Source organism: Trachypithecus francoisi, unplaced genomic scaffold, assembly GCF_009764315.1.
Source record: "Trachypithecus francoisi isolate TF-2019V2 unplaced genomic scaffold, Tfra_2.0 Lachesis_group16, whole genome shotgun sequence".
In the NCBI taxonomy this organism is placed as follows: domain Eukaryota; kingdom Metazoa; phylum Chordata; class Mammalia; order Primates; family Cercopithecidae; genus Trachypithecus; species Trachypithecus francoisi.
This window is the reverse complement of record NW_022681461.1, coordinates 77182201-77202998: the sequence shown is the minus strand read 5'-3', so window position 1 is coordinate 77202998 and position 20798 is coordinate 77182201. Positions and strand designations below refer to the sequence as shown.

Here is a 20798-nt window from a genome sequence, read left to right as displayed (position 1 = left end):
ACCCGGGAGGCGGAGCTTGCAGTGAGCTGAGATCCGGCCACTGCACTCCAGCCTGGGCGACAGAACGAGACTCCGTCTCAAAAAAAAAAGAAAAAAAAAAAGAAAATTACCTGCCCTAGTCCCTACACTAAAGAACCTTGGAGCCTTTCTACTGCCACAACTTCCCAGCATTCAAACCAGGCTCTGGCAGGTATGTGACTTGCAGTAGAATGGGTCCTTTCCTAAGCACCTCACATTAAACTGACTGACTAGCTTGAGGGATGGTCTCCATGTCTCTAATGCATTCCTTCGGTAGCATTTATACACCTGACCACGGCACTGTTCTTGTCACCTCACATAGGAACGGATAATGGCTACTTCCTGCCTTTTAGATCAGATGGCAAATCCGCAACTCCCACTAAAGAAGTTGGTCACTAGCCTGCTCTTCCTCCTCAAACATCTCTCCCCGGACTCAGGCTCTCCACTGCATTCACACAGAGTATCCCATGGAGTAGCAGTCCCACCTCTGGCTTTCACTGACACTTTCTTCCCCACCAGACCCAATGTTCCCAATTCCTTGCCAAATCCAAACCTATCCCTTCCCCAAGGATCACAGAGTATTCATGTCTTTCGTGAAATCTCAGACGAATTGGCATTATCCCCATCAATTTTTTTTTTAATGAAACTATATTCTAAACTGCCTCATACTTTCTAATTTGTCTTCTATCTCTACTCTAGTGGTTTCAAGTTGGTGAAATGAAATAATGCATGTAAATGCTCTTTAAAAAGTACTAAGCATTATACAGGCAGCCTCCAAATCATACAGAGGTTGAATACTTCTGCTGTATTTATTAACTACATCACACATATTTAAGAAACATTATTTATTAAATTATGTTATTTGTTGTACTCAGTTAATTATTTTTATTAATCTAACAATAAATGTTCCCTGGAGGCGGAGTAATTTAGAAATGAAGAACATGGACTTATCAAACATGAATAGAATCAAATCCTAGATTCTCTAGTTACCAGGTCCATGACCTTGGGTAAGTTAACTAACCTCTACGCTTTGTTTTTTTAATCTATAAGTACTCAATAAGTGGTACTTTTAAAAAGTTCTCTCACAGAAGTGGCATTATGATTTGGTTTCTAGGTCATTTTGCAAAAGCCTATAGCATACCTAAGGTATTCAATTACGTCCAACTGTTTATAATACTGTTTCAATGGAAGAATGCTTTCTGATTTCCATCCCAGGAGCCTCAAAACACAGCACTCAGAAGTTCTAGATTCTGGGATGGAGCAAGGATAGAGGATGCATTAGGTCATCCATGTTAACAACCCATACATCCCCATTTATGTAAGAGAATGCAGCTCCATCTTATCATTGTCATCTCCATCTTTCCCACGTGATTTTTCCTGGAGAACCAAGCGCTATTGGGAGTAGGTCCTAGGCCAGCTTACAACTCATGCTCTCCTGCTACCTATCAAATTATATGGCATTCAGACAAACTACATGACTGGCTTCTCCAACCAGATCCAAAAATCAGGGCCTGGCTATTATATTTATTTCTTGTTCCACTCAGCAACAGGCATAGAACTCTATCAGTTGGCTGAATTTAGGACTGCATGCTGGCTGATTCTGTTCCCAGTGCCCAAGATAATTAAGAACCTACTTATATCTCTTTTCCAGCTGAGGAGTTCTAAGGGAAACTTTAAATCCACTTCCACCCACAGCTCCCAGTTTCACTGTAGGGTCAGTACTTGGACAATCACCTGGAAAACAAAAATGCAAATACTATCATTATAAATTATAAGATTTTACCTAATACTAAGGGGATGGTGTCTACAATTAATGAGTTCTAGAAGGCAAACAGCAATCTAGAAAATAATCACATCTCAACCTCCTTAAAATCTTGGCTTTTCCCTCAAGAACACATCAGTCATAATCTTCCCTGATAAAGGCCACATCTCAGCAAGAACCAGTGGAGGGGCTACCCTCTCAGCCCAGTGCTGCGGACAGTTTCCTCCACTGTCTTCAGCCACTTCTCAATATCCTCCAGTTCTCCAAAGTCCTAAGCACCTGCTTAAAAGTTTCTTTCTATTCTTCATCCAGTTTATTCACTGCACAGTAGCCAATGCAAGCCTTTAAAAAATTCAGCCAGAACACTGCACTCCTCTGTTCTAAGCCCTCTGGTGGCGCCTATCTTACTTGGAGTAAAAGCCGCAGGGCCCTACAAGAGCAGATTCCCATCACCTCTCTGAACTCACCCACCACCTTCCCCTCATTTGCTCTGCTGCAGCCACCCTGGCCTCCTGGCTATTTCCTAAACACTTCGGTGGTTGCTTTTTACTCTGCTTGGAGCACACTTTTTTTTTTTCCTTCATCTTCAAGCATAGAATGCTTGGGACGCTCTTACCCCAGATGTCTGCGTGGCTCCCACTGTGATTCTCACCAGGTCTCTGCTTAAATTTCACCTTCACAGAGAGGCCTTTGGAATCACACTAAATAGGAAAGCCACCTTCCCCCTGTAAAACCTTATCCTTAAGCTTTCCCTATCCCTTATTTTGCTTAATTTTTCTCCACAGCACTTGCCATCTGACACATTATATTTAATTGGTATCTTCTGTCTACACCTAAAATAACAAGTTGTAGACAAAGCACAACTAGTTTTCTAGTACAACAAGCCAAGTACTAGAAAAAGGCTGGCATATAATAATCAAGAAACAATGAGGGGGAAAAAGGAGTCATACTCAGGATGCATCAAACACCATCTTTGAAAATTTGGGGAACTAACTTGTCTCCACACCACTCAAATGTCTACCACTTGGCTCCAACTTGTTAATTTTCCTTCTGCCTGGGCACTGAGCTCTGACCTATTCCAGTCCAAGATCTCTTTTTCCAGATTCTCTTATATCCAAACTCTCCCCAGTGGGCTCTTTAACTTCTCGGGGCTTTTAGTTCATGGATTTGTTATGATCTTTCTCTTCTTTCCATTTCTATGAACACTGCCCTGGCTCAAGCTCTCACTAGCTCCTGCCTGGACACTTGACAACAGCTTCTCCTAACTGGAACCTCTGCCTCCACGTGCCCCGACCTATGGCCAATCCCACATACTGATGCCAAACAATCTTTCAAAAGTGGAGCTCTCAGCCTGTCCTATCTCATCACAGGGAGCTTTCTCTCAAGGAAAATGAATGCTGGGTGGTACAGGGTTTCATCCTGAGGAGATAAAAATGTCCTGAAATTGATCGTGGTGATGGTTGTACAACTCTGTGAATATATATATACAAAGATATATGTATATATATGCATACGCACACATATAAACCACTGAATTGTACACTTTCAATAGACGAATGATATAAAGCCATTTTTTAAGTGAACACAGAACAAAACATTCCATACATCATAAAGTGACATACAAACTCATTAGCATCATAGGGTAAGTCCCACAAAAGCTTACTTTACATCTGATTCTTTTTGCCTTGACAATGAACATATTTGCACTTTTTTAAAGCTAGTTTTGAAAGCTTAAGGAGGACTGTAACAGCATTTTACGCACTGAAATTATAATCAGAGAAAGTGGTGATATATCCAGATAGGATTCATGTACACAGTGGGCTGCTGACTTAACAGAAAAGCTGATATGAAAGTAAGGAATTCCCATTTAAATTAATTAATTTTGATTACTCTCTCGGCAACTATCTAGGCTTTTTCTGAAAATTCAAAAGATATTTGAAAACAAGGCTACCACTGCCATATGCCAGCAGAATTTATGACATAACCATAGAACTCACAAGTAAAAACTAATTTCAGATTCTCCAGCACATCAGGAAAGCAATGAGAAACTGACAGCAACGGGGCTGTGGAAGGACAAGTGGATTAGGAGCTAGAACACCCGTGTTGAGGTCCTTGTCCATTCTTGTTCAAACAAATTACAAAACCTCTGACACTGTGTTCCCTCATGTATAAAAGTAGAAAATCCCATCTCTGACACAGCTCCTAGGAGGGATGAGATCAACTGAAAATATGTGTAAAGGCAAAGAAAATAGTAAAACATGTTAACAGTGTATAACATACTATGTTATTTCCAGAGTTCAATGTTATTCTTAAATAACTGACTCTGCAAGTTCAGTAAGGGAAAAGGAATGGCTCATACAAACCAGTGTTAGGATTAAAAACAAAAACAAACAAAAAAAAATCCAAGCCAATTAAATATCATAATGATAATGATATCAACTGCAGACTTCAAAATTTTGAGAAACACTAGACCTATGGCAACACCAAACTATAATTTGCTTTTATGTAGGAGTAGAAGGGATTTGATTCAGAACATCTCGGTAAAAGTTTTTTAACATACCGCATTTATAAACAGAAATCTGGTTACTGGCATCTAGAACAGCAAGGTCATTACTCTTCTGAGGATGTGCAAAGAATGTGACTTGATTCACAGGGTGTGGGAACAGCAGTTTGTAGGTACACATGGGAGGTGGAACCACAGTCTGCCGGAAGACTGTCACCAATACGCCGTCTGCAGTGAAAAAGAAGAGGATGAGACATAGGGATATTCAATTTGTAAGATAAGCCAACTGAATAGCACAGTATATCCAAACAATAATGGCAATTCACAAAAAAATAACTTTCAGTGCTTTTCTCATGAACAAGTTTAAAAACAGTGTGGGGTGGGGAAACGTCATGGGTTCTGTCTATACTTGGCCATCGTCACCTCCAGGCCTAGAGCAGCCCATCTCAGAACCTGGAGTTTCAGGTGCCAGGGACTAAGGCAAAAAGGCCAAGAGGTCAGAGCTCTAGCTTTAAACCCGGGCCTGCAAGCAAGCCACACTAAACCAAGGGAATTAATACCTTCAAAATCCTTAACGCACTTTCCTATGTGTGGATTTGGTAATAAGGCAGATCTGATTAAGTTCTCTACATAGAATACATGACTATAAAATCAGTATTATATACAACATTACACAGAATATGAATTAGTATACCACCTGACATTACAATCTTAGAAGCCAGTGTTCCCTTTTATTATCAACAATAAAACCATTCATTAAGGTGACTACTTCACTCCTCAATCTTGCCCTCCCCACCCCACCCCCTAAAAAACCTTCTATCTAATTATAAAATATCAACCTAATCTTCATATTACGCAAACGTCTATGCACGAACTGAACATACTAGAGAAGTATATAATCAGCAAGCATTTATATCAGGAAACAAAGCAGCACAAGTGGGGTGGTACAAGGATCAATTATAAATCTGTGTCAGGGCAAACAGATAAGGCTAACCGATCCCACAAGACTCTACTGTTGTCATCCTCTCTACCTAGAGTCAAAGTTTTCAGTGTCTTCAAAGGCCAGGCAAGTAAATGTGTGAAGGCCACAGATGCAGTATAACAGGAAACTGGGGTGGGGAGGGGGGACAATGGTTCTCAGGCAAGAATATACCCCACCTTATATCCCATTCAATAAAAAATCAAACAAGTAACCCAAACAGCCAAAACAAATAAAGATTCCCCACTGTTGCAGTCAAACCACCACATCTGCAGGCTGCAGGTTCAGGACCCCTTGCAGGCTCATGGACACACTTCCCAGCAGCTTACTTCCATCAATGACAGCCACATTGGACAAGTCACTTGAATTATCTCCCACGCTCCGCTCAGTCGTCCAGTGCCAATCATAGGCGAGGTAATGCCAGCCCTGACAGAGAACATGCAGCCGGTATGGGGTCACAGGGTCCCACATCAGAGATACAAGCTTGCTCTTCCCACAGGTGCTGAAGGATAAACTTTGCTTGAGATACCAGTGATAGTTTCCAACAGTCCAGAGCTGAACTGCAAGGGAAAATGAAAAGAAGGCCATTAGAGGCTGGGAAGCAGACTTCATCCCACTTGCCAGAGGGGGACAAGGGCAATCTTTTCTTTTTCTTTTTTTTTTTTTTTTTTGAGACAGAGTCTCGCTCTGTCTCCCAGGCTGGAGTGCAGTGGCCGGATCTCAGCTCACTACAAGCTCTGCCTCCCGGGTTTACGCCATTCTCCTGCCTCAGACTCCCGAGTAGCTGGGACTACAGGCGCCCGCCACCTCGCCCGGCTAGTTTTTTGTATTTTTTAGTAGAGACGGGGTTTCACCGTGTTAGCCAGGATGGTCTCGATCTCCTGACCTCGTGATCCGCCCGTCTCGGCCTCCCAAAGTGCTGGGATTACAGGCTTGAGCCACCGCGCCCGGCCAATCTTTACTTTTTCAAAGGACCCTTCCTGCGCAGCCTCTTCTCTAAAATAAGAAAAATAATAATTGCCAAAAAATAGCTTTCCATGCAGATAAAATGTCAAGAATCAATAAGGTAAGAAATACATGTTTATTTTCCTGTTTTTTTCTATTTTCAACTTTTATTCATATGTTTATTTTCTTTCTTCTTTCTGCTTTTTTTTTTTTTTTTTTGACACAGAGTCTCGCTCTGTCGCCCAGGCTGGAGTGCGGTGGCGCGATCGCAGCTCACTGCAAGCTCCACCTCCCAGGTTCATGCCATTCTCCTACCTCAGCCTCCCGAGTAGCTGGGACTATAGGCATCTGCCACCACACCCGGCTAATTTTTTTTTGTTTGTATTTTTAGTAGAAACAGGGTTTTACCGTGTTAGTCAGGATGGTCTCAATCTCCTGACCCCGTGATCCGCCTGCCTCAGCCTCCCAAAGTGCTGGGATTATAGGCGTGAGCCACTGCGCCCGGCCTATATGTTTATTTTCAACTGTACTTCCAAACTTTATGATCATGATGGAAGTCTACTAGGACAAAGCATTCTTTTAGTGGGTTTTCTCATGAAGAAGATAACTTGGCAATTAGTTTAAAGTATTAAAACATTCAATCCAAGATCTAGACTAGCATCATTGTGTTGTATTGGGCTTAAGATGCTTATTTTCTTTCAGGTGCTTTGCACACACTTACGTACCAGGCTATCTGGGTATTAACCCTGATTCAGCTGCCCAAAGAAGATAAGCATGCAATTATCCTTCCAACATCTATTAAGTAAGACTTAATCATGCCAAAACCAACCTCTACTGACCAGATGACACATATAAATTAAGACCTTAGTTATATTAGGAATTATGTTTATATTAAGAAATATTAGTTATATTAAGGAATTTATTTTCTCAATCTTCTTGCTCACTAATGCTTAACTTAGTGATCACCGCAAATATAACCTAGTCTCAAACCGCATTATTACAACACTTTGTTAGACCACATGCTGATGTTCTGTAAGCACAGATGTTGTGATTGTTCTTGTGCAATGTGTGTGTGTATATATATGTATTTATATATACATGTTTTTGAGATGGAGTCTCACTCTGTCACCAAGGCTGGAGCGCAGTGGCACGATCTCCACTCACTGTAAGCTCCGCCTCCTCTGGTTTCACACCATTCTCCTGCCTCAGCCTCCCGAGTAGCTGGGACTAAAGGCACCCGCCACCACGCCCAGCTAATTTTTTGTATTTTTAGTAGAGATGGATTTCACCATGTTAGCCACGATGGTCTCGATCTCCTGACCTCGTGATCCACCCACCTCGGCCTCCCAAAGTGCTGGGCCCCCAAAGTGCATGAGCCACTGCACCTGGCCCATACCTATACTTTTAAAAAAAAAGAGAGATCATTGCTATACTGAGATACATACATGAAAAAACTAGAAGACAAGAAAATTTGAATAGCAATTATTACGCAGTGGCAGAACGATGAGATTTCTTTTTTTCTCATCTTTATTTTCTAACATTTTCAAGTATTATTTCATACTTAAAACCACACACTTATACATTTTAAAAGCTATAAAAAATATTCTTTCCTTTTATATTTAATCTAAATCTTTCACATCCACAGATTACCTGTGGTTATTGTTTTTTTCTGTGGTAATACTATCCACTAGGGAAAGCATGTGATGACTTATAACAGTTAATTTTATTGTGTCAACTTGGCCAGGCTATGGTGCCCAGCTGTCTGCTGAAACTCTAGATGTTGCTGTGAAAGTATTCTGTAGATGTGATTAATATTTATAATCGGCTGACTGTAAGGAAAGCAGATTATTCTCCATAATGTGGGAGGGTCCCATTCATTCAGCTGAAGGCTTCAAAGCAAAAACTGAGGCTTCGCAGAAAAGAAGAAATTCTGCCTTAAGGCTGTAACAGAAATCCTGCCTAAGTTTCCAGCCTGCCCTACAGATTTCATACACAAGACTGCAACATCAATTCTTACCTGAGTTTCCAGCCTGCCAACCTGCCCCACAAATTTCAAACTTGCCATCCCCTATATTAGCCAATCTTTTAAAGTAAATCTATCCACACTCTATTACTCTCTCTCCCTCCCACCCCATCCTGTTCCCTCTCTCACTGTCTCTCTCTATAAGTACCGTTGACCCTTGAATGACACAGGCTTGAAGTGCATAGGTCCATTTATATTCATATTTTTTTTCAATGAATACAGTCAGCCTTTCATTTTGTGGATTCTATATCCGCAACCGAATGCACATCAAAAATATGGTACTTCAGGAATGCAAAACTCAAGTATACAAAAGGCTGACTTTTCATATCTGAGTGTTCTGCAGGGCTGACTGCAGGACTTGACCATGTGTGGATTTTGGTTTCCATGGGCAATCCTAGAAGTAATTCCCCAAGAATACTGAGGGACAAATTATATGTATGTATTACTTCTGTTTCTCTAGAGAATCCCGATCAATACACAACTGAAATCCACAATCAATCAAAACCTAATCACCCCCATTTCCATCTACCTACTTCAGCATCTTTGATTCTACTAAGGGACTAACTAGAAGGGATGAAGGAAATCCCAATACCTGTCTACTTTCAACTACGTTCTATGGAGCAGAAGGCTGGGGTACTACAGCTGTCTTACCATAGGTTTTCAGAATGGAGTTTTCTTCTCTCTGAAGGTCTTCCAGCCAAACTGCAAGCACAGAGGAATCTGCATTCCAGAGCAAGTCATTTACCTAGGAGGGAAAAAAGATCTGTCATTGGCTTTCAGTTATGGATTTACTTCCAAATCTTTATAATCAAATAATCCCACTACCTGAGCTCATCCCTAGCTGTAAATTACTAATTTACAGAGGCATTAAACAAATCTGTAAAATATGTCATTATTATGTAGAGGACTTAAAAAAAAGAAATACATAAAAGAGACTTAAGAAACTTAACCAAATACAAGGTGACATTTTTAGAAATCAGAGAAATTTGAATTATGGACTGGGTGTTAGACAACACTGAGGTAAGATGTAATAATGGAATTATGGTTATGTAAAGAAAAATGTCCTTAACTGTTAGAAATAAATATTGAAAATATGATTTCTAGAATTAAAACTCCAGGCAATAAAAATATATGTAAGTATGTGTATGTACAGGCCAAAGAGTTGTAGATAGATGAAAACAGTTTTGCAAAATGTTGTTATCTACTGAAAGTGAGTAATAGTTACATGGGAGTTCATTAAACTTGTCTCTCAACTTAAGATGTTTAAAATTTTACACAGAGATACCATTTGATGTGTTTTCACTTCAGCCAAGGATCTTAATGGTATACAAACCGCTTAAGATTTAAATGTTATAAATGAAAAGCATCTTCGCTACTGGAAAAATTACGCTTTTGTCAAAATAAACAATAAAAACTAGCATTTTTATTTCCTATTTCTGTTTTATCTAAGGTGGGGGAGAAATGTTATGAGTTGCAAAATCGCTGGAAAAACAATGTATCTTTTATTTAAAAAGAAAATCAGTTCTAAGAAACCACCATTTTTACTATTTACTCTAAAGCTTCTATTTATATATCCATATCAAATATAAATCCCCTCTATAGACCAGGCGCACTGGCTCATGCCTGTAATCCCAGCACTTTGGGAGGCTGAGGCAGGTGGATCACCTGAGGTCAGGGGTTTGAGACCAGCCTGAACAACATGGAGAAACCCTGTCTCTACTAAAAATACAAAACTAGCTGGCTGTGGTGGTGCATGCCTGTAATCCCAGCTACTCGGGAGGCTGAGGCAGGAGAATCGCTTGAACCCGGGAGGTGGATGTTGCGATAAGCCGAGATCGTACTATTGCACTCTAGCCTGCGCAACAAGAATGAAACTCTGTTTCAAAAAACAAAACAAAACAAAAAAAAATTCCCTCTATAGCTGTGGAAAGTCCTCTACATTTGAGGGCGAAACAAACTCAGGCACTTACCTTAACCTCATCTTTGAGGAAAGGAAGTGTGAAGTGTCCATGAAGGAGTCCATTTTTCTCAAAAAACACAATATCCTGCTGGTTGGGTTTATCTTGTGTAGATGCAATCAAACTGCCTGAGGGTCTTAAAGCAAGCTCAGAGTGTTACAACATCCAAAGCTTCTCTAACTAAAGACAGCAAACATGAATGAATGAATGAATGAATGAATATCTTTATCTAAGGAAGTTTTAAATCCCATGTGTCCCTTGTCTCTTGGCAAGCGGTTCATCCCATTGTGGGACTGTACTTGCCAGAGGAAACAGTGTCTTTCCTATTTTATACAGAGGCTCCATTTGCCTACAAAGCCTTACATATTTACACTGCATTTGGATGACTTTAAAAATAATAAGTTATCTAAACCATTCCAGGTATAATGTCCTAAAAATCAAAATCTATTTCTCCTTCAATTATATGACTTCAGCAAATATTCTATGCTCAGCTAGGTCTTTTTTAAGATTTCTCCAAACGTTGAAAACATCTTAAATGCCTCATCTTATTCACATTTGTCTCCAGGGTTTTAATTCAAATACATTTCTCGTCTGCTCTATCATACAACACTATTCAGGTAACTGGTGGGAAACAAGAGGTCTACATACAACAGATACCACTGAAACAGCGGAGATACATCTTCTATCTAAAATCAGGCAGCCACATATGACAGGCAAGTTGTGACTTGCACAAGGGTACTGGGCCAAGGAGAAGAGAAGGAAAGAGGGGGATCTGAATCCAGCCTGCATGTTCCTTGGCAAGCAGATCCTCTACTGTGGGAATTTTGTGCCAAGGAAGGAAGCTCTTTCCCTAATTTCCACAAAAGCTCCATTTGCCCCATAGAATCTTGCAAACTGGGCCTTCCCTTCTAAACACCATTTTCTGCTCTGTACAATGGCTTCATATACGCCCTGCCTTAAAATCACAGCCTTTTAAGAATTAGGAATGCAAAATATATGGGGCCTTGGAATGATGGAATCTGTGAAGAAGCGTAAAATCTACTATTCAAGTTGAATTCAGACTTCAGAGAATAAAAAAAAAAAAGAAGAAGAAACAAAGATAGATACAGGCTTACAACCAAATGAAGAAATGTAAAAATCCTTTTGTGTTACACAAACATCTGTATCATCTGTATCAATGGGTACCACCACCTCTACCCTGGTTCCAAGAATTTCTCTAAGGTTTCTTCTCCTACTCACTTCCAAGCCAGGGCTGGGCCCAGTCCTGCCACAGGCTCACTGGTTGACTGCAAAGCAAACTCTCGGTTCCACACTCTGACCTTCCGAGCTCCTGTGTGGGAGTGGAGTCAAACACACACACACACTTAGAACATTATGATGAAAGTTGTCAAATCAGAACTATTCAAACACCTTCCTTACAAACAAAACATGCCATGGTTTTACACAGCCAATTAGATTAACCTTGTTAAAAATTTCTGTCTACCAGGTAGGAGGATGGACCAGATGACCTCAAAGGACTCTTCTAGTTCTTAACTCTAAACTCATTTCACATTTAAATCAGTACATCCTTGCCTTGTATGTATAATTAATACCTTACTCAAAGCAAAAGAAAGAAAATTTTCCTTAATTTTAATAAGATTTTTTTTTATTGTTGTTTAACTGCAATATATTTCCATACCTGTTTCTGGGCAAACAACACTCACAGCAAAAAACTGTCCATCCCCACGCCAGGTAACTTGAGGTCTACGATCATCCCAGGGCAAAGCAGACTCATGCTAAAGAGGGGAAGAAACACCAACATTACTGGCGGACCTTAAGTATCCCAGAATCAAACAAGCCTCACACCACTAGATACAGATCTTTTGTACGCGGTTTAAGCTACCTTGAAAGCCTGCCTCTAGAATCAGAAACCATCCAAGGGTTGGTTCTTCCAACCCAGAAATCATCAAAAAAGAGAAAAAAATGTAAAACAAACAAAATCCTCCTTTGGGCATTAAAAAAAAAAAAGAAAGTGGCCTCTGAGAACAGCAAAAGAGGAAAAGAGCTCCAGATCTAGATCCTGAATATAATAAGCTAAGGAACCCATCAGGTAACTGCAAGGAAACAAGTGTTCTGTTTGTCCAACAGGGTAGAGTTTTGTTTAAATATTGTGTAAGCTTCACAACAGGGCACAGATGAGTTAAGATGTGAAGAAGGTGAATAGGGAAGAGCCACAGAGGTGGTAAAGGCAGCAGCAAACAATGACGAAAACATGGAAATGTTTTCATTCTGCAGCATGACGGGAAGAAACGTCTCCTCCAGGACCACGTGTATCTCAATCCTGAAGCCAACTCTACTGGGTGGGAGACAGATGACCACCTGGGCATTCGTCATCATATTCTAGTAAGAGCCTAATAATTCTGCTAGTACTGTACTACAGTCTGCACCGTAGGGAATACATAGGTAGCCTAACAAAATTTATTCTCAATGAAACTGTCCTATGGTATAAAAACCAAACCTCCTTTAGTGAAGGGTTAAGGCCTGAAGTAGGCGTTATATAAAATGGAACTGGAAATAACTGAGGACAGAAAACGTAGATGGCAAGCAGGGTATTATTGAGTCATCTATTCTAGAAGAGTAGCTCATAGAAATTTCTACATATAATTATGCTTCCATTTGTTCAGGCCCAACCCTTGATATCCTCCTCAATTCCTCTCTCTCACCTACTAGTTTTTTTTTTTTGAGAGGGAGTCTTGCTTTGTCGCCCAGGCTGGTGTGCAGTGGCATAATCTTGGCTCAATGCAACCTCCATCTCTCAGGTACAAGCGATTCTACTGCCTTAGCCTCCCAAGTAGCTGAGATTACAGGCATCTGCCACCATGCCTGGTTAACTGTTGTATTTTTAGAAAAGACGGGATTTCGCCATGTTGGACATGCTGGTCTCGAACTCCTGACCTCAGGTGACCTGCCCACCTTGGCCTCCCTAAGTGCTGGGATTACAGGTGTGAGCCACCATGCCCAGCTAAACGCAACCTCTTGAATCAGTGTTACTGGGCACTAGGAGAGCCCAGGCAGGGAACAGACTGAGGGCTAGAACAACACAACTTAAAAAATCAAAGTAAATTACGCTCACATGAAAGTACTCATGTCTGACTACTCCACGGATTTTTGTTTTCTTTTCTGAAGGGTAGCTGTGAACTTTCAAACCAAGACGAGGCCCTAGAAAGCCTTTAGAAAAAGTTCATGAAAAAAAACTAGAGTAGTTTACTGGATAGTACATTAGATAATAGGATGCTCGGGGTTTTTTTCCCCCATTACCTAGATCATCCTATATCACTAATAAATCCTAATTTTGGCAATACTAGTTAAGTCTTACTCTAGCAGGTACCAGTAGTAAAAATGCCATCTCCTCCAGAGTTTAACAAAGTATGGAAAACTGCCTTATTCTCAATACTACCATAGATTCCCTTAAAGTACTATTTTTAAACACCTTTACTGGGATATAATTTACATTTCATTAAGGTTCACCCATTTGAATTACACAATTCAATGGGTTTTTTCGTTTGTTTAAACTCAGTGATAAGAATCAATGTTTTTAAAGTATATTTACAAAGTTGAATAGCCATCACCGTAATCTAAATTTTGAGCATTTTCATCATCCCAAAAAGAAACCCCATATCCATTAGCAGTCACTCCTTCCCTACCCTACCCCGCAGCCCTACACAACCACTACTCTACTTTCTGTCTCTGTGGATTTGCCCCTTCTGGGAACTTCATACAAATGGGATCATACTGTATGTGATCTTTTATGACTGGCTTCTTTCACTTAGCATAATCTTTATGGGGTTTATCCATGTCATAACACGTATGAGTAAAGTACTACTTTTAAATCAAAAATATATGGTCTTAGAAAGCTGCCGGGCGCAGTGGCTCACGCCTATAATCTCAGCACTTTGGGAGGCTGAGGCAGGCAGATCACGAGGTCAGGAGATTGAGACCACCCTGGCTACCACAGTGAAACCTGTCTCTACTAAAAATACAAAAAATTAGCCAAGCGTGGTGGCAGGCACCTGTGGTCCCAGCTACTCGGGAGGCTGAGGCAGGAGAATGGCGTGAACGTGAGAGGTGGAGGTTGCAGTAAGCTGAGATCACACCACTGTACTCCAGCCCGGGTGACAGAGCGAGACTCCATCTCAAAAAAAAAAAAAAAAAAGAAAAGAAAAAGAAAAAAAAAAGAAAGTTGTAACATAATTTACTTGTTGCTTGCAGCAAGAAACAATATTCAGATTGCACCAACTATTTACTTGGTCAAGTTTCTGTTTAGTCATGGATACCTTTTAAGTCCTTCTGCCAAAAAAAGAAAATCACTTAAAAATCAGGGGGACAAGAAAACCACTCATCCAAAGCTGGGCATTTATAGTGGATCACCCCAAAGAAATAAGGCTGTGTCTGAAAACACTTACTCCATGTTTCTGCCTTCTAATAATCCTTTACTGTTCTAATAAGTCAACAGCCTTCAGAATGTTAAATCAGACCCCCTATGCATATTTTACTCACTACATAGTTGTTTTGAAATGAAACTATGCTTTAAAAAAAAAAAAGAGTTTCAAAAGTTATTTGTCTACTAAAATAAGAGCAGCAACTACTATTTGAGTGCCTAGGCTGTGCTGATGCTGTGGAAGCTGTTTTATATGTTATTACCCACTTATCTCAACCCTTGTAAGGAGACATTACGGTGTCCACTTTACAGAGAATACTGAGGCTCAGAAACGTTAGGAAACTTCCCTGCCAAGGTTTCATAGCTTCTAAATGTTATGACGATAATATAATCTGTACTTTTCTAACAGAGACATACACTGCTCCCAGGGGTACTTGGCAGTATGCCAGAGGGTAAATACGGCACATCTTCTTGGGGCATTAATTTTACTCAAGGGTAATACTTTTCAGTTCATATTGTATATATTAAAATAAAATATGAGTTTAAATGAATTTAATGTGACATGCACACTTCCCCAGGTGCCCCAAGAGTTTGCACTCTTCTTGTGTCCACATACCTCTGCCCTCAAGGGCTGCCTACATTAGAAGATTAAGACGTACTGCCTTGAGTCATCGAGACATCATTATATGGTCTTTAGAATTTTCTAATCCAGAAGTAAGGAAAACAAAGAGTTTCATCCAATAGAATAAGAACAATATCTAATATACACATATATGGGAGAAGTATGAGAACATGCATGTGAATGGAGGATGGCAGCTCTCTCTGGGGAGGAAGGCGAGGGACATCGGGATGGGATACACAAGGGATTTCCTTTGTCTGTGATGTTTTATTTTTTAAACTGGGTGATGAATATTGGTTATCATTATTTGCTACCATGATAATAAATCACAAAGCAACTTGGCAATAACAAGGAAAAAGAGGATCTTTCTAGGGGGACTCATTTCCTGAAGGCTCTAGGCAGTTTTGCTAAAGCAGAAGAGAACTGTTCATTACTGGCATCTAAGTGGACACAACAGAATTCCTGGTAGGTGGCAAACTTACATTTGTTCCAGTCAAGGCTCTTTATCCATCCAACCACAAACTTACCATTTGCATCTGAAAAGCTGCTTGTCTGCCTTCTGATCCATGGAACTGTGTCTCCTTCCTGCCCCATCCAACAGTGATAAACTTGCCTAGGGAACAATTGGCAAGACAACCAATAAGCTGCATGAAATGAAACAAAAAGTTTCACTGCTATTCTTCATGAAGTTAGTCACTGGCAATGACTCGGGTCCTCTAAGACCTCTCAATAAATTGACCAGCAGTCAGTATTTGAGAAACCTATGTTTCAGGCTGGGCGTGGTGGCTCCTGCCTATAGTCCCAACATTTTGGGAGGCTGAGGCAGATGGATCACTTGAGTCCAGGAGTTCAAGACCAGCCTGGGCAACATAGGGAGACCCCCATCTCTACAAAAAGTATACAAAATTAGCTGGACATGATGGCACACACCTGTGCTCCCAGCTACTCAGGAGACTGAAGTAGGAAGATCACTTGAACCCAGGATTTCAAAGCTGCAGTGAGCCATGATTGCACTATTGCACTCTCTAGCCCAGGTAACACAGCGAGACCCCCATGTCAAAACAAACAAATAAACAAAACCCATTTCATATTATATGCAGCAGTGATTTTGAAGAATTTAAAATGCACTTCCTTATTCTGGAAAGCATTTTACTGCCATCTTATGTATTCCAAGTTTCTTTGATGACACAAGTCAGGGATCTCACCCTCACCTTATAAGTAAGAATGAAACATGAAGAGTTTACAAAATATGTCTGGAACATAAAACTCCAAGACGAGAACTGGGAATAAAATTCTGATTGCAGGCTCCTCACTGGTGATAGAGGGACTGCAGGTCACAAAATAGCTTCTCACATAGACTTAAGAGATTGAGACCCTCCCTAACGGTGGAGCCTAAAGTTTGAACACAGGTCTTCTGCCTTCCAGGCTGACTGGTGTTCTTTCTAGATCATAACGCTTCTCTTACATAAACTATAAAGGCAGAGTTGCTGAAACAACGCAACCCTTCTGTTCCCAGAGGTAGGATCCATCTGCAAGAGGCACAATAAAGATGGTCCTGAAAGCATCACCCAATCCAGGATCCAATACTTTTCTCCTGCCATTGATGCTGATTCTGATGAAGCAGGGCTGTTTGCAATTCCTATAAATTATGGTCCATATGACCATTTCCTTTCTGCTCACATCCAAGCATTACAGTACCTCAAAGCATAACTTCCTGCTGCACACAAATGGTAGTGACTATCCTGGTGCAAACCCCCAGGCTTCTATCTGCAAGTTTCCACAGAAAGATTAAGGACCAAGGAGTGAAGAAAGAGAACTTTTCCAGTGGAAGACAAGAAATGATGAGGTTATAGCAGGGATTTACAAAACTACAGCCCACATCTGCTTTTACAAACAAACGTTTACTGGACCACAGCCATGCTTATGTCTCATGTAAAACTTTCACACCTCAATATTAGAATTGAGTAGTTGCAACACAGATCATATAGCCTGCAAAGCTGAACATATTTATGACCTAGCCCCTTTTCAGAACAAGTTTACTGACCCCAGAATAGAGGAAAAATATTCAACACTCCATAGAATGATTCTTTTTTTTATTTTTGTACTGAGAAACACATTTCTGAGACCTAAGACTTGGACTACATTTCCTTTGATTTACTGCATTAGGATTTTTGTGGAAAAGTCGGTGGGAAACACCAGGCCCAGAGTACTTTCCCATCCCAAAGTGTACTACTGTGTGCTCTTACTCTCTCTCTGACTGTCCTCAAAGCTGGATGCCCCAGAGTTCCACCCTGGATTCCAGACTCTTCCTGTACAGCATCTGCTCTCTGAGCAAGTCCATCTGTTCCCAAAATTGTCAGAATTTCCTACATACCCACCACTCTCAGTCCATAGCTCTGGCCTTTTCTGAGCTTCAGCCTTGTATTTGCCTACTCCACATGGCAATCCCATATGGTCCTTCAACAAATCCAAAACGACCTCACCACCCACCCCTTACAGACCAGCACTTCCCCATCTTCCCTCTCAGTTACTGGCATCTTTATTCCCATCACCTGAGGTTCTGGCTGGAGTCCTGCTCAACTTTTTCTTATTCACCTTACATATGCAAAGCCTATTTATTTCACTTTCTAAACCGGTATTTCTCAAACTGGCCTAGGGCAGAAGGGGAACCATGCACATATATTCTAAAAAAGTTTTTTAGCTAATTCTAAAAAATGTACTCCCATCCTCATTGAGATTCAAGTTTCTCCTGAATCATTCCTGCTTCTAGCCACACACAAACCTTCCTTATCTGTCATCTGGATTCCTGCAGCAACCTCTTACCTGATCTTCCTGCCTCTAGTCTCTTTCCTCTCCACACACAAAAACAACAAAAATATGCCATCACAAGCCATCTTTCTACTAGATAAATCTCTTTAAACCTCTTATCATCAAAACTTATAACGGCTGATCAACTATAACTCAATGTCCAAATCCCCTACTACAAACTCAATCAAATCTGTCCCATTCATTTCATTCTACACTCACATCCTGCCACTTCAGCAATGCTGAATTACTCACAGTTCCCTGAGTAACCTATAATGTTTCTATGAAATAACCCTCCCTTGAAATGGACACATTCACTTGCTTGGACTGTTCCCCACCCTTATCCCTCACCTACCCAACACCAATTCAGCTGACCACTCCCCATCCTTATCCCTCACCTACCCAACACGAATTCAGCTGAGACTCAGCTCAAGTCAGCCTCCTCGGGGAAATCATCCCTCTCCAGTTACTGGTTTCCTTTCCTTATGCTACCCTAATACCTGTACATCATGTCATTACTGTGCTGATACCAACATGCCTAGCTGATTTTTAATTTTTTATAGACGCTAGGTCTCCCTATGTTGTTGGCCCAGGCTAGTATCAAACTCCTGGGCTCAAGCAATCCTCCTGCCTCATCCTTCAAATGTGCTGCGATTATAGGCATGAGCCACTGTGCCCAGTCCTCCAAAATTACTTCTGAACAAATACATTATTTATAAACAAATGGGTAGAAGTTGTCTAAATGATTTTTCAGAGTTGATGGAACAAGAAGGCAGGAAGTGAGACCTTAACAGAAGTTGGAATATCTTCTTCCCCATCCCTCTTCAATCAGGCCAGTTATTTGATGATTTCAAGATGGCCAAAGCTTATACTTAATAAACATCTCTCTTCTCCTGCGCTGCCCTTCAATCCTCCCATAGTCTTAATGCCCAGACGACCTTGGCTAGATTTTGGCAAGAAAATAATCTGATTGTTCCCATGGAAATGCAGATTGGATCTAATCAGTAGGAACAAAAACCAGCCTTCTATCCCATCTTTCTTCTTTTCTTCTCCCTAAAACTGTATCCCAGAAATACTACCTTTATTCTAGCTTGTATAGTCCCTTTCACTGAAGGCCCAGCCTAAGACTTTTCCAGGGTTTGGGTAATAACTATCTAAGTGACCTTAAACATTGATTTATATTTTCCAGGTTACTGACAAAGCCAATCCTCAGACCTGGAGAGGCACCAGTAGGCCTTTGAAGATTTGGGATGGGCTGAAGGAACTGAGCTAATGGACATTTAGTAACTGGGGGTTTAACCTTCACAGTTCTTTGGCCAAATGACATGGCTATTAGTGTACAAGGAAATGGTCAAAAATGGGAAGAAACGTAGGTCACAAAATGTTGCAAACAAACCTATACTCACTTTCACCAAAATCATCCTGGTGGATCTGCTGCTCCATGATTGGCTCAAAATCTTTTGTCATCATAATCAGGGTCTGTTGACCTTAGAGAAACACAAACAAAAATGATTTTGTTTCCACATAACAAATTTGCCATTCCTTAAGTACCTATGGCACCGTAAGCTAAGGAGTTGGAGTTAGTCTGAACAAAGCAGAGAGAATTCATCCAAAATGCTTTGACTTAAAAAAAACCACCAACAATGACAAAAAAAAAAAACCAAAAAGCTTTGCCTAGATAAGTCACCTGGTGCTTATGCACCACTATTAATGTGTGTACAGTTGAACATAAAAATCCACAAAGCCCTCCTCCACTAACTTCAACACTCCTTGTCCCCAAGATACCTCTAAATATATATGTCATCAATGGAGCTTGTTTACTAAACTCATCTGGAATGATGAGACTTAAAGGGGAAAAACAGCAACAGAACCCAAGAAGGGCTTTTAGAATGTATTCATACAGCAACCCTTAGAATAAGTTAAAATATATATAGCGCTGACATTTTTAACTCTAACTGGGGACTTAGCAGCCTCCCCAAGTTTTATGACTTTATTTACTCCCCAAAACTGAAAAAGTTACATGAAACAACTTTTTATGATGATAAGCTAAGAGGTAAAACTTCAGTCACCAAAAAAATAAAAAAATAAAAATAAATAAATTCATTCTACAGTATACTATTGGTATTAGACTGGTTCAAAGAAATTTTTTGAAATTCAAGCAGCCCAAAACTGATGAAGCCTGTAAGATACCTGGAGTAATGTTTTAGAAAAGTAAGTGAGCCACCAGTAACAAGCTTACCTGTGGCAAGAAGCACCAGCTCTTGGTCAGGACTCCAACTCATGACAGAGATACCACTGGCTACACTCCCAACACACTCCAGCTGAGACAGAGAAAATTGAAAAGAGAGACTCAAAACACTAGCGTCTTAGTAAAAACTGCCTGCAACTTTAATCAAAACAATTAAAAAAAACAAAAAGAAAGAACATCAGTACATGAAAGAGATATCTGCACTCTCATGTTTGTTGCAGCTCTGTTCACAACAGCTAAGATTTGGAAGCAACCTGTGTCCATCAACAGATGACTGGATAAAGACATTGTGGTACTATACACAATGGAGTACTACTCAGCCATAACAAAAGAATAAGATCCTGTCATCTGCAACAACATGGATGGAACTGGAGATGATTACATTAAGCGAAATAAACCAGGCACAAAAAGACAAACATCGTATGTTCTCACTTATTTGTGGGATCTAAAAATCAAAACAATTGAACTCATGGACACAGAGAATAGAAGGATGGTTACCAAAGGTTGGGAAGGGTAGTGAG

General features: G+C 40.5%; 1 protein-coding gene across 7 annotated transcripts in view; it reads right to left on the bottom strand.

The window, feature by feature from the left end:
* ELP1 (elongator complex protein 1) overlaps positions 1 to 20798 on the bottom strand; it is a 68604-nt gene that overhangs the window by 41486 nt on the left and 6320 nt on the right. For all 7 annotated transcript variants that reach the window (XR_004443621.1, XR_004443619.1, XM_033237874.1 and 4 more), the window contains 10 exons: positions 20269 to 20350; positions 19436 to 19516; positions 15752 to 15837; positions 11867 to 11963; positions 11428 to 11518; positions 10201 to 10324; positions 8882 to 8975; positions 5592 to 5822; positions 4341 to 4511; positions 1653 to 1752 (listed from right to left, as the gene is read on the bottom strand). Coding sequence is in view for 5 of the 7 variants with exons in the window: in XM_033237874.1 (XP_033093765.1) it covers positions 1653 to 1752; positions 4341 to 4511; positions 5592 to 5822; positions 8882 to 8975; positions 10201 to 10324; positions 11428 to 11518; positions 11867 to 11963; positions 15752 to 15837; positions 19436 to 19516; positions 20269 to 20350 (1157 nt within the window). In the remaining 2 variants the exon portion in view is untranslated. The remainder of the gene's footprint in view (positions 1 to 1652; positions 1753 to 4340; positions 4512 to 5591; positions 5823 to 8881; positions 8976 to 10200; positions 10325 to 11427; positions 11519 to 11866; positions 11964 to 15751; positions 15838 to 19435; positions 19517 to 20268; positions 20351 to 20798) is intronic.